At 43.3% G+C, this 13198-nt stretch overlaps 2 protein-coding genes across 3 annotated transcripts in view; both read right to left on the bottom strand.

Moving 5' to 3' along the window:
- dpm2 (dolichyl-phosphate mannosyltransferase subunit 2, regulatory) lies at nucleotides 1-3261 on the bottom strand. The gene is made up of 4 exons (XM_030742625.1): nucleotides 3157-3261; nucleotides 1810-1899; nucleotides 1213-1315; nucleotides 1-1135 (listed from the first exon to the last, which is right to left on the bottom strand). Exons 1-4 carry the CDS (start codon nucleotides 3157-3159, stop codon nucleotides 1080-1082), a joined length of 252 nt encoding a protein of 83 aa, XP_030598485.1. The 5' UTR covers nucleotides 3160-3261; the 3' UTR covers nucleotides 1-1079.
- A 1283-nt stretch (nucleotides 3262-4544) lies between these two features.
- LOC115789815 (protein FAM102A-like) overlaps nucleotides 4545-13198 on the bottom strand; it is a 25488-nt gene continuing 16834 nt past the window's right edge. For both annotated transcript variants that reach the window (XM_030743339.1, XM_030743340.1), the window contains 5 exons: nucleotides 12494-12595; nucleotides 12094-12310; nucleotides 10979-11097; nucleotides 9145-9214; nucleotides 4545-9065 (listed from right to left, as the gene is read on the bottom strand). In XM_030743339.1, coding sequence (XP_030599199.1) covers nucleotides 9020-9065; nucleotides 9145-9214; nucleotides 10979-11097; nucleotides 12094-12310; nucleotides 12494-12595 — 554 coding nt within the window. In that variant the 3' untranslated portion in view covers nucleotides 4545-9019. The remainder of the gene's footprint in view (nucleotides 9066-9144; nucleotides 9215-10978; nucleotides 11098-12093; nucleotides 12311-12493; nucleotides 12596-13198) is intronic.

Genomic DNA, 13198 nt, shown 5'->3' with positions numbered 1-13198 from the left:
TGCACTCATCAGGACTTTATTAAACACATTAATCACTCGTTCAGCATCAACATCCTTCAGGTGGACACATTCTGACAGAGCAGCGCGGTCTCAGAGCAACATGCTGACCTTCTCTGACAAATAATGCAATTTTAATTAAAACATTTAAAAACACTTCCTGTAAACATGTGGGACTCAAACTTGAATCTCAGGTGTGAGTGACTTCACCACCTCCTGCTTCACCCTCCACATGTGGACGTTTCCACCCTTTCAAGTGAAAAACACTAGTTTTGTTTCCATTGACACAAGTAATGAGCTCATATACGAGCAGACGGGAAAGTCTGTGTCCAGGAGAACGAATTATTTAGAGGGTCGTGAGTGACTCATGAGCTGCTGCGAGGCTGCGCTGAATGGAGAGAAAAAAAAATGATTTCAGGGTAAACTTCAGGACGGCTGCTGAGAATTCCTTCTAGACTTTGACGTTCCCTGTAGCTCCGTATAAAACTTCCACGATGATGAAGAGGAATGTTGGACAGTTCCTCAGACAAACTTTCAGCTCATCCACATTTCTGATTAACAGCCCTTTTTTGGGTTATTGCCTTGTTGCATCACCGCAGCGCTCCAAAGCTTCAGCTCATGAAGTCCTGCATCGACGTTCACCTGGAAATGTCTTCGTCAGGTTTTATAATCACTGATGTCTCACTGGGAGCAGAGCAGCCCAGACCGTGATGCGCCCTCCCCCAGGATGTGATGACGTTTTGGTGCCTTCTGTCTCACCTGTCCACGCAGCATTACCTCAGAGATGTGGGGAAGCTTCCAGGAGGTCTTTGGAGAAGTCGTTAGCACAAAGGCTTCTCAATAACACGTACGAATGTTTGTGTGCTCTTGGTTTATTCAGTTGTGTCTGTGCAGAAGATCAGATCACGACCTTTTCCTTCAGTGCACGCAGTCATTTTTTAATGCTGCCACTTGAGGGCGCCAAAGTCGACGTTTTAAATGCAGAATTAAGACAGGGAAACTTTCCTCATCAAAAACGCTTCTGTAAGAGTGACTGTGAGGAGTATTTATACAAACAGGGCGGTGATTTTCAGAGATGTTTTTTATTCCGCTTTCTTCGGCTTCCGATTCTTCCACATGACAACAGCAGTGAAGGCTCCTGCAGGGAGGATAACGGGCGTTAGCTTCCATCAAATTAGACAAGCAGGAAACTCTCAGCTCACACAGTGTACTGACCGATACAGATGAGCAGTATTACTGCTGCAACACCAGGCAGAATGACCGAGTACTCCCGAGGAAGGAAGTACTTGTGCAGGAAGTGATCGCTGTCCACGAAGGGCTGGAAAAGGAGCAAAGTGATCGTGTTTACACTGCTGGTAATATTTCACATGATGCAGCAGCTGAAGAACCGAAGCAAAGCTGCACAAACTGAGTTTCCTCTGAGGAAAGAAGCTGATCAGGCTCGGGAAATGATTTTTTTTCCTATTTCAGCATTTTCATGTGAACGGAAACAAAGTGGATGGAAGTGAATCACAGCACTAACAAAGACAACAGGCCGAGGGTCTAGATTTAAATAATTTAATGTGCTCGTTACTCTGGGCTCTATTTTAGTCTCTAATGTTTCCTCTGGTGACTTTTACACTGGTCGGGTGTGTTTGGTGTGTGGTGGTTACTGAAGTGCTGGAGCTGCATCCCCAGCAGCACAGTAACACTGCATTACCAGCAGCTCTGGTACGAGCTGCTGAAACTAGTCTCCAGCGTTAGATCCTTCCAGTTCTGGGAACAGAAACATGAATATCTCTGTGGGAGTGGGATGAGTCGAGCAGAACCTACCAGGACGATGACCCACACAGAGTAGTACGTGAACAGCACGAGGCTGAAGACGACGAGACTCATGCCAGCGGCTTGATCCACTCCGGTAGCCTGAAAACACAGAAACAGAAGAACTGAGCTCGAGGAGGTCAGAGTTCATCGTGGAAGCCAAACCTTCTCCAGACTAATGTGAACCTCAGGAAGCCAGCATGGTTCCAAGCATGGGATCCTACGTTTCCCACAGAGCAACCGGCAAGCCCCCCCCTTCACAAAACCACGAGTCAGAAATCTGTTTTCAGGGGCAGGTTACAAACGAGCGGATCGCCCCTTTAAGTCTTTGTTAAACAGTAACAAGAAGAAACCAGCAGGTAAGGATGGTTTTACTGTAAAACTCTAATATGAATAATTCCCTTTATTCATGCAGCACTTTCCTAAACTCGTGCTTCACCGAAGCAAACAAGGAGGTGATGCAATCATCATAACGAGCAAACACACACACAGATCTCAGGTCACAGCAGCAACTGCTACACAAGGTCAACTAAACATGGCAACTTCTGCTGAACCAACCACTGAACCTACAGCAACTTCACCAGTCATCAAATCTACAACATCACAGCTGAACTACAGCAACCATACCAACAAATACATGTACAGATAAACATGGCAACTCCAGCAATTACACATCAGCAACCAAACATGACAACTACTGCAAATAATCTAACATATGCAACTAGAGCAACTGTAGCAACCACTAAATTAAACATGTTAACTTCTTCACCTAAACCAACCACTATAACAACAATAATCACACCAACTATTTCATCATCACAGCAACTCCATCAACATCTGCAACTATTCAGCCCAAGCTACAACACTGTGTGCAACTTAGCACGGCAACTCCAGCAACTAAGTCAGCATCAACACCTGCAGCTACCAGGCGTGAACACCAGGCTCCGTCCGCCTCATCCCCGCAACAAGCTGCAAGAACCGCTGAATCCCATTTAAGCTGCAGTGCCGCGGACACGTCTACTGCGCAGCCGCACCAAACTCCATTTAAATTTCTGAATGTTGACAGTTAATTAACTTAGCCTCGAACATACTCGGTCTAATAACTTTATATATAAACAGGATACGAATATAAAGTAATTCTCTGTAAATCCGGCGCTGAAAAAGTTTACAAAAAGCTAAACTTATGATAAATTTTACGCCAAACATGAAGCTAACTGCTAACATGAAGCTGAAAGAAACGAGGCTCGCAGCAAAGATTAGCTCTGAAGCTAAACGCGCTTCAAGCAGCGGAGCTTCGTTAAAGGATGAATCTGTCTGTAATCACTGATGAGCTGACTGTAATCACAGGACTTTTCTTACCATTTCTCACCTACACACAGGTAACACGGTTATTTGCTGACGTTTCCTGGCGCTCTTCTTCCTCTTGAGTAATCCTGTTGATCCGATCCATCTTATGGTCTCTGGGGCCCCCTAGTGGTTTTTTTAGTGCTGCACCTTCATACATCACAGCGTCTGTGACGCGCATATTTAAGGCAAACACCCTTAAAACAGGTCAATAAACCAAATGAAAAATATCTGATTCATTTGGTTAACATGTTATATTCTAAGCATTAAAACATGCATTTGTAATCATAAAATACTGCCAGACATAAAAATCTACACTCTTTAAATCCAGCTTTGAATTAACCATGAACAAATTGAAACTGTTAAACTGTATCATTCTTTTGAAAAGTAAAGGTTTATATATGGTTTGAGGCCATAGCAGTGCTGCATCACCTTCTTTAGCAACGCTCCATCAGCAACCAGCCAAGTTTTTTCCCAATTCCCGCTCCATATCTGGAGCCTGCCAGTGAATCCAGATGTGATGTGATATGGACAGATGCATTATTTTTTATGTGATCACAGCTGGCAGCTTTTCAGGAGAAGACCCTCACTGTGACTTCTGATTCACATCAGTGGCTCCTCGAAGATCATGTGAAGCCATCCATCAAAGTTGAATTAGAAGAGGACTGTTCAACATGACTGTTAGTGCAGCAGATCCACCCATCAAGGGCTCAAAAAGAAGAAAGGAATGAGAACCTGATTCTTCTCATTCCCGGAGCAACAAATAACTGCTGCTGGTGGGTTTCAGGTGCAGGTGCATCAAGCCTGTAACTCCTCACAACCTTGTCCCAACTCTAGGTTTTAATACCTAATCCAAGTAGTTCTAACGAGTGAGCGACAATAAAAGGAATCAGTGAGAAAAGAGAAACCAATGCAAAACAAGAAGCTCCAAACAGGTGCACCACTTCCTGTTTGATTTACCTGTGGAAACAGGACCGTTATCTTTCAGCAGGGTTGATCTGCATAGCACCCTGGGATGAAAATCCCTCATTCAAAGAGCAGATCTGGCAACTAAAGGAATTTTTCTTAAAAAAGGGGATGAAAATTTTTGGCAGGTTGATGTCAGAGACCAATGGACTATCCTGCAAAATGCCTACAAATAGTTATTCCCACTAAAGGTGGCAAAAGTGGCTTCTGCTGCCACAGGTGAAGAATAATATCACTCAATACAATCATAGTTTTCCAGTTAATAATCAGAATGATGAGTTTCCCTCGTGTTGTTCAAATACAGCAGCATCGTCTGTTTTGATGTTTTGGTTTACTATTTTTCCCACATGGCTGAACATAATTATGATCATGATACGGTGTCACATGGAGCAGATGAATCCACAGCAGTCAAAGAAGGTTTAACAATTTATTTGGTTTCCATCAGAACTCCTTTGTTTACATGCAGTTATTAATCGTTCAGATCATCTGAACTCGGTGCGACTCTTACGTTTATTTCCTGGAGTGAAAATGTTTCTACATGGAGTCAGAAAACATTTGAAAACAAAACTAAACAGATTTTCTGTTCTCAGAAAAACACAAATGTACCAAAAACAAAATTACGTTCACCCAACTTACTGATGCTTATATTAATATTTTATATGCATTTACTATAATTCTGCACATTTGCTAAGTTTAATTTGAATTAAATACATTTTAAAATATAGTGGAAAATATTTTGTGAAGTATATTCCCTTTACCAAACCCCATCTCATTAACTCAGTACCACAGTTACCAAAGCGATATAACCCGTCCCAACAAAAAATCTTTCACCACAGAAAATAAAACATTTCCTTAATAAGGTCATAAGGTTACATAAGGTCAAGTACAAAGACAGAGTGAGTATTTCTAGAACAAATCACAGTAGCACACAGATCCCTTTACTGCATACTTTCCCCAATAACCCCAGACTGTAAATAATTACTGTTTAGTCACCATAAAATATACGTTTTTAACACACAGTTCTGTGCTGCAGACCAGCCCGCTGGTCTGAAAATAAAAGGAAAATCGACTATATGGTTTCCACATCACATATTTCATTCATACAAACATACATAAGTACACAAATGTGACAAATATGGACTGTTAATAAAATGAATTTAAGTGGATAATTACTTTATCCCACTTAGAAAAGCCCTTCTTTTTAAAAGAAAAATGTAATCTTACCATAAAATCAATCTTAAATATTGTACATTAAAATTAATGTTAAATGGAATATGTTTACAAAATACAGAAAGGAGATAGTTACCTAATGCAACTTTATACAACAGTGTGTACTGCTCCCTCAGAAATCAGCCCAATCTGATTGTTCTGGGTACCATTTAATAAAGCTTCCATCTGAATGAACACTTGATCTCTTAGTCAAAAACTCTGCACTTTGCCAGTTGTGCTTCCCTTTCTGTTCTAGTTGGAACCAGTTTGGCTATTCTGTGGAGGGAGTAGTACACGCCATTGCATGAAAAAGGCTACCTGTTACTCTGTCTAGCTGTGAGTGCTACTCCCTTCACTGTGGAAGCTTATTTCCACCACTGGAAAAAAAAAATAATACAACAACAAAAAAACTATTTTGCCATCCATAAGACAAAACTTCTGGTTATTTTATTTATGTGTTATTTACTGTGCCCTCCCACTCCTCTTTCTGTTCTAGTTTGAGCCAATTGTGCTGTTCAGTGGTGGGAGTAGTACACTCCATTGCATGAAAAAAATATCATGAAACAAATGAGAGTATTCCTGTTCAAAGAAAGTAAGGCAGTAAAAAAATTGCCAAAATGAACCTGCTGCTTTTATACAACTGTGTGTACAACTCCCTCCACAGAACATTCCATTCTGATGGGAAGGCAGAGACAGATGTATTTGTCCTACTGCTCGGATGTTCACTGTTCTGATTAGAGCAAGTTTGTGCTGTTCTATGAAAGGAGGTTTTTTCTAAACAACTCAGAGAGTTGTTCTGAGAAATCTACACTGTTCACACATTAAATTACCAATTTAAAAACAAAAAACAAAAAAAACTTTGTATATTTATGCAGCCATATGTACTACTCCTTTCACAAATAATCTCAATCCAGCTGTTATGGGTACCATTTAATGAAGCTGCCAATCTGTGATCTCATTCTCAAGCTACAGACTATGTATGTTCTCAGTTGTGCAGCAGTGCCTCTCATTTCTCTTTCTATTCCCATTAAAGAAAGTCTGTGGTATTCTGCAAAGGGAGCAGTACACATCGTTCTATTAAATCTTCAGTTTTTAAAAAAAATTCTCACATGGAATAGCCTGAAAACTGAAGCTACAATCACAGGATGATGCTCCAGACCTGGCTGGAGGAAAAATGGGCGCCACAGAAAAAGTCTGGCCACCCCCAAAACCACTCAGAACCCATTAAGGGCTTTTAAAGGTAACGACAGACATCTAATTTATTCTAATAACTAATAGGCCTTTTAACGTGATAAACTTGCATTAGGTATGATATCATATATTATATATTATATTATAGCATTTATAATTAACAGTTCCATTAATCATCAATTTTTATTTACATTATAATGATTTTAATGTTAGATTAAAAATATCCTTTATTTTCAGAAAGATGGACTTTTCTAAGCCATCTCAAAATTTTGAGGGGCAGTGGACCAGATTCTACCATCTGGACGGCGACAGAAAACTCTAAGGATCTCCCAAGTGTCCAGCACTTGTTTACAACTGATCCCAGAATTAACCAACTACTTCTGCGTGACCTGATGCACCAGAAGGCTCAAAAAACTGTCTGATATACATAACATCCTTTCACATCAGTCAGAAATGCACGGCCCGCATGCACAACTTGCAACATGAACATAATCACAAATGCACAAATGAGTTCTGCGGGGGGGTGAAGCTCTATTGTATACTGTCAGTACTGGCACAGAGGGGGGCTTTGTGCTGCTGCAGCTGTGGGACTGACCTCACTGCAGCCAGCACCAGCCCACAGCCTCAGGGCTGCAGAGGCTGCACAGGCCTCGACACGGAAACTGCCCAAAGCTACAAAGTCCAGAGAAGTCGGTCTTCTTGGGAAACACTGTGACAGAATGTCAGCAGTTAATTAATAATCAATCAACCAAAGGCATTGATTATGGTTCCAAAGGTGGATGAGCCGTAAAACAAATCTTGAAATATTGCACCTTAAAGCTGTGCCCATTTTTTAATAAAAATCTCATCGATGACTCAAAGCTGCTGCTCGGGCTCTCAGAGGTTCCTGTGTGAGGAGCTGCAGCAGCGACACCAATCAGCCGCCTCCACATTACTCTGCAGCAAACAGCAGAGGACAGTGAGCAGCTGCCGGGTTAGCTCAGCCAAACCAAAGGCAAAGCAGCAGTCATCCAAATAAATGCTCACTTTGTGTATACTGAGTAAATGTGCTGTTTGCTCACACTAATGTGTTCACAGCCTGCTGACGTCACTTCCTGTTGTAATGTCACATTTTTTAATGGGTTCCTGTTATGTTTCTCCTATTTTCTGTCACATATATGAAACATTACAGTGTCACATGTTTCAGAAACATGAGGTAAGCATTTGTAAAGTGATCCCTGTGAACTAAGTAGATTTTCCCTTCTGCAGGCTTCCAGAAGCTAGCCAATCAGTGGAAACTGGATGTTTAGGAAGAGGCTGCTTAGAGAGGCAGGTGCTTAAACAGCTCCTGTGGATGAATTGAGGGGCTGCATAACGGGCCAGTGTCACGAAAAGCTGCTCCAGTGGAGTCTTAGAATAAAACCTGGGGCTGAGTGTGAGCAGAAGAGGCGCTCGTTAAAGATCTCCTGCCTTCAAACATCCACATTGTGGGTTCAGCTTATTTGTGTGCACTCGGGATGTGAAAGAAGCCAAAGATTAAAAGAAAATGTGGCTGAGAAGGAAGTAAAATAACACCTGACATTTGTGATGGGTTTACAGGAGCGTGTGCAGAGGGTGGATGGTTGCATATGGCCAGCCATATGAACGTAAGCTTTCAGGGGCTGAGCCAACAGACGAGAAATTACAAAACAGAAGATTTCATGTGGTTTCAGACAACAACCCAGCTCAGTTTGCTTCTAGTGGTTTCTATCAGTCCTCCTTTAAGAGTTCACGTGTGCAAAACAGTGTAATAAGTATATATGCAGTCATCAAATAACATTAAAATATGATAAAAAGATAAAAGCTTCAGTTCCAGGTTGGTTTTTTCTCAGCGTGTCTGCAGAGCGACTCTCAGGGGGATAAACAATCAGAAAAAATCTGATGTCCTGCTCTGACATTAGGTTAGCATCGACTTCTTCCCCAACAGAAAAGCTTGGAGCAAAAACCTGAAATGAAATGAAATGTGTGCAGTGATGCATTCAAAGCTAAAAGGGCTGCCGTTTTTAATCTTATTGGTTCTTTTCTGGAATATTTGCCATTTTGTTCCTTGTAAATTTGCCTGTTTTTTGTTTCCTAGAAAATCAGCAAAATTATTCTAATAAATTTGCTTTTTTTCTTGGAAACCCATATTTTTTCTTCCCAAATTCACCAGCTTTTCTCATGAAAATCCACATACTAGTTTATTCAGAGCATGAATGGCTAATTCCTGTGCATGTTTCCTCCTGGCACTCATCTCCAGTTATCACAATGCAATCGGCACTTCTTGCTGAGGCTGCAAAATAAAGGCTTCCCAGGAAAGGGGACGAGCTGTGATATAACAGGACAAACTGTTTAAACGGGCTCAAAAAACAATAAAGTTAGAAACAGGTTAAAAACAGGCCTGATTAAAAACACTAGAAAGCTCAAATCGACCCCACGGCGGATGCACATCAGGCTGCGTGTGCATGTCTGCACGTATGGAGACAATCAGATGTCACGATGAGGCGAGTCGATCTCAGTGAGTCTCGATCACCACCGGCTCAAAGATGCCCGAAGTCACTCTGGGAAAAGAGCAGAACCCGATCAGTGTTATGAAGGAAATCAGGGTCGGGGGGGGACGCGGTGATGCGGGATGCATACCTGTTGGTGAGGTGCGTCCCGCTGAGGGCTGTGGTCCCATCTTTGCTGACAAACAGCCTCAAGTTGCTGTCTGAAGGGAAAAGGAGCAGGAAGTCACTGCAGTGATGGACAGAGGTCACAGGTTCACCAAAGGCAGCGCCGTGCTGCTCACAGTGATTATAGCTTTAATTTATTAGCTTTCATTTTATTTTGAGTCTGAACTTTTAATTAAATTCAGTTTCAGTCTAGTTTTAATTAATTTCACTGTTTTATTTTGTTTTTTCTTATTTTAAATTATATTTTTAATTTTTTAAATGTTTTTAGTTTAGTTTATTATCAGAACCCTGATGATGTGTTGTAGCTGTGTTCTGCCACCAGGGGGCAGTATCATCATATGTGGAACAGCCAGTAATGTGTGGCTCTTTGTTTGTGGCTGTGCTGTTGTTGGTCTTTCTCCTTTCAGCCCCCCCCCCCCCCCCCCCCCCCCCACAGAGAAGACTGAAGTCATGGCAGACAAAGGATTTCTTTCTGAGGGGTAAAAACAGGATAAACTGTTCACTGCAGCCTCTCTGCTTCATGCTGCTCTTTGACCTTTGAACCCACACATGCCATCACTGCCATCAGGCGACGTGCTGCCGGTCCCTGAGCGCTGAGGCAGTTCCAGGCTTCATGTTTATGAGAGGATAAAACAGGTTTCCACACCTGCACTGTTTTAAATCAAAGTCTGCTCTTTTCCCCCTCAGTGGGGTCACAGGTGCCTCGGTGGGGGTCACAGGTGCACATGTGATCACGTTAATCGCACTCAGGTGTGAACTAAAACTACCTCACTGAGACCCGCCGGATGACTTCGATCTGACTGCCAGGAGCAGCTGTGAGACTGAGCTAACCCTCGTCCTGTAGTCAGGTCTGCTTTAAATGCTGGGGTGCAGCAGAGCACCACGAACAGATGCACCTGACCAATAAGCAGGCTGAATATTCTCATGTGGTTTAAAATGATCTCGGTCTGTTTGGAGTTTCTCTGTGTGAAAAGAAACCTGCACGTTTACAAACTCATCAGCTGATCTGGAACCAGCTACAGCTAAATGCTACACAGCCACCAGGTAAACGTCACCTATGTCACAGCTACACCTGTCTCTATTTTTAATAAAACATTTGACTGACACTGCATTTATTAATGAAATGGCTGCAGACAGGCTCACAGCGCCCTCTCCAGGTAATTTTTTGACACGTATAAATGATGTTCCATGTTGGGTTATGCATCATTAGCTTATTTGTAGCAGCCGCTGAACAGCCAGAACCTACTGAGGGAGACGTGTGACCATCGTGGTGACGAGATTTAAGACAAACATGAAGAAGTAATCTGCTAACAGCTAAATCGGTCACTGTGAGGTTTTTGGTGCAGCAGCATCTTTGATTTCATCCAACTAGAAACCTCTAAGAACTACCAACCAGTCGGCCACATGTTTGCACAGGAACCGGTTGTTGGATCACAGCCAGGACGGAGCCTGAGGAGTGCTGGCAGGTTTTTTTTTTAAACGGAGGAACACTGCAAGTACAGCTCCTGAGCATGCTCTGATTTATCGTCCTTCTGGACACTAATGAGGGCATTCATGTATAAAATGAACATTATGTTACAGTCAGTAAGACTTCAAGCTGGCGGCTGAGACCATAAAGTCATCAGGAGGTCACAGAGGAAGGAAGGCGAAGAAGAGTTCGATAAAATAATATAATAAGAACTGTAGGAGTCGCCCTCTGGTGGCCATCAGGAAGCTTTAAGTTTTCAGACCCAGAAACTATGTCTGTCTTTAATATTCAGCTGTAGCTAAAATTCGGCCCAAATAAGCTGAACTCTGACCTTCGTTGTTGCTGCTGTCAAAGTCCTGACTCTTTACAATCGTGTCCACGATGACGTCTGCATCGATGCGGGTGTCGTCCACACAGCTGGGCGTCCTCTGCACGGGCTCCTTCTTCCTCCTGTTTGTTGGACAAAACCAGGAGAAAACTTCACGTCTGAAACACAAACATGACTTCATTGTGATTTCGTACTGGAGCTCCGTGGGTTCTTCTGGAGGAGAATTAGCTCCACCTACATGAATCAGCTGCTGATATCTTACTAATGAAAATAATATCTGCACAGTAGCACGTTCAACCTGTTTCCTCTTGTAGTCCGAGTGCTCTGAGCAGTTTGGTTACGTGGCCACGCCCCAAACTGTAAAGCTCCACCCACACACAAACTAAGGGAATGAGCTCAACTCCTGAAAACAACCCCACTGCTCTAGAGTCCAGTGGCGGCGTGCTTTACACCACTGCACCAACGCTCTGCATTGAGCTTGGTGATGGAAGGCTTGGATGCAGCTGCCATGGAAACCCATCCATGAAGCTCTCACTGTTCTTGAGCTGATCTGAAGGTCACATGAAGGTTGGAGGTCTGTAGTGACTGACATTGTAGTAACTCCCAATCACTTCCAAATTGTTACAATCCCACTAACAGCTGACTGTGGACTTGTTGCACAGGTATCATCCTATCACGGTACCACGCTGGGATTCACTGAGCTCCTGAGAGCGACCCATTCTTTCACTGATGTTTGTAGAAGCAGTCTGCATGAGGAGGTGGTTTATACACCTGTGGAAGTGACTGGAACACCTGGATTCAGTGATTTGGATGGTGAGTGGATACTTTTGGTATTACAGTGTATCTGTGCTTTGATTAAAAAAAGTCTGCATGCAACATGCAGCTCAGAGGGCTGAGAAATGAAGAAAGTGCAGATGTGTTGATGTGTGTGAATTCCAGCCAAATGCTTCACACTGTTCTGGAGAATTCCAGGCATGTAGGTTCACACATGCCTGGAATTCAGCCCCGGCCTTTTATCAGCGTTGTGGAGTCCTGACATGCCTCGTCCTGATATCAGCGATGCAGAGAACGTGCACCAGCAGGTGTGTTTTCTCTAAAGGGTGTGTGAGCTTATCTACCTGGAGGATCTGTTGGACATGAGGGCTGCTGCAGAGGGAGGAGGAGGTCGCTCCGGTTTGGTGGGGGTCGCTTGGCGGTGCGGCTCGGTGGGGGTGGAGGAACGTGGCTGGGAGGGGTGGGCGAGCCCACAGGAGGTGCTGCTGCTGGAAGTGGAGGCATTCCTGTGGTGGCTGAGGTCATTCAGGCTGGAGCAGCGAGAGTGGCCGGTGCTGTAACCTGAGGAAGGAAAGGAAAGGAAAGGAAAGGAAAGGAAAGGAAAGGAAAGGAAAGGAAAGGAAAGGAAATAGGAAAGGAGGAAGAAAAAGATGGAGAGGAAGGAAATCAGACTGGTGTTTATTGGTGTTTACTTCCTCCCTGCTGTGAGCATTTCCTGCAGCAGGAGGAAGTCGATGCTCTCACCTGATATCCTGCTGTGCTGGCTGGCGTAGCTGGAGCTGCGAAAGTGACCGAACTGAAAGACCTCGTCTGGACTGGAGACGCTCCCTCCCTCCTCAGGCAGCCCTGCACACACAAGCAGCGTAAAGCTCCACCCACCAGTGTTAACTTTGACAGCAAATTCTGATTTAGTTAATTTAGTCATCTGAATAGTTTTAGTTTTAGTCGACGAATTATCATAAGAATATAGTCGACTAAATCTACATTCGATTTAGTCGACTAAATAAAATGTAAATGTTTTTTCTTCAGTTCCCTTGAATTAGTCATTATACACACTTACACAAATTTAAACATTTACTCAAAGTCATGGAATATTATTTATAATATTAACATTAGCGGGCAGCACGGTGGCACAGTGGTTAGCACTAGGTTCGATTCCACCTTGGCCCAGGCCCCTCCCTCTCTCTGTGTGGAGTTTGCATGTTCTCCCCGTGCTTGCGTGGGTTTCCTCCGGGTACTCCGGTTTCCTCCCACATTCCAAAGACATGCACTTACTGGGGTTAGGTTAATTGGCTAATCTAAATTGCCCATAGGTGTGACTGAGCGCGTGAATGTGAGTGTGAAAGGTTGTTTGTCTCTCTGTGTTGGCCCTGCGACAGGCTGGCGACCTGTTCAGGGTGTACCCCGCCTCTCGCCCTATGACGATGGATGGATGGATATTAACATTAG

This window comes from Archocentrus centrarchus, chromosome 12 (assembly GCF_007364275.1).
Source record: "Archocentrus centrarchus isolate MPI-CPG fArcCen1 chromosome 12, fArcCen1, whole genome shotgun sequence".
NCBI lineage: Eukaryota > Metazoa > Chordata > Actinopteri > Cichliformes > Cichlidae > Archocentrus > Archocentrus centrarchus.
This window is presented reverse-complemented; position numbering and strand designations above follow the sequence as displayed.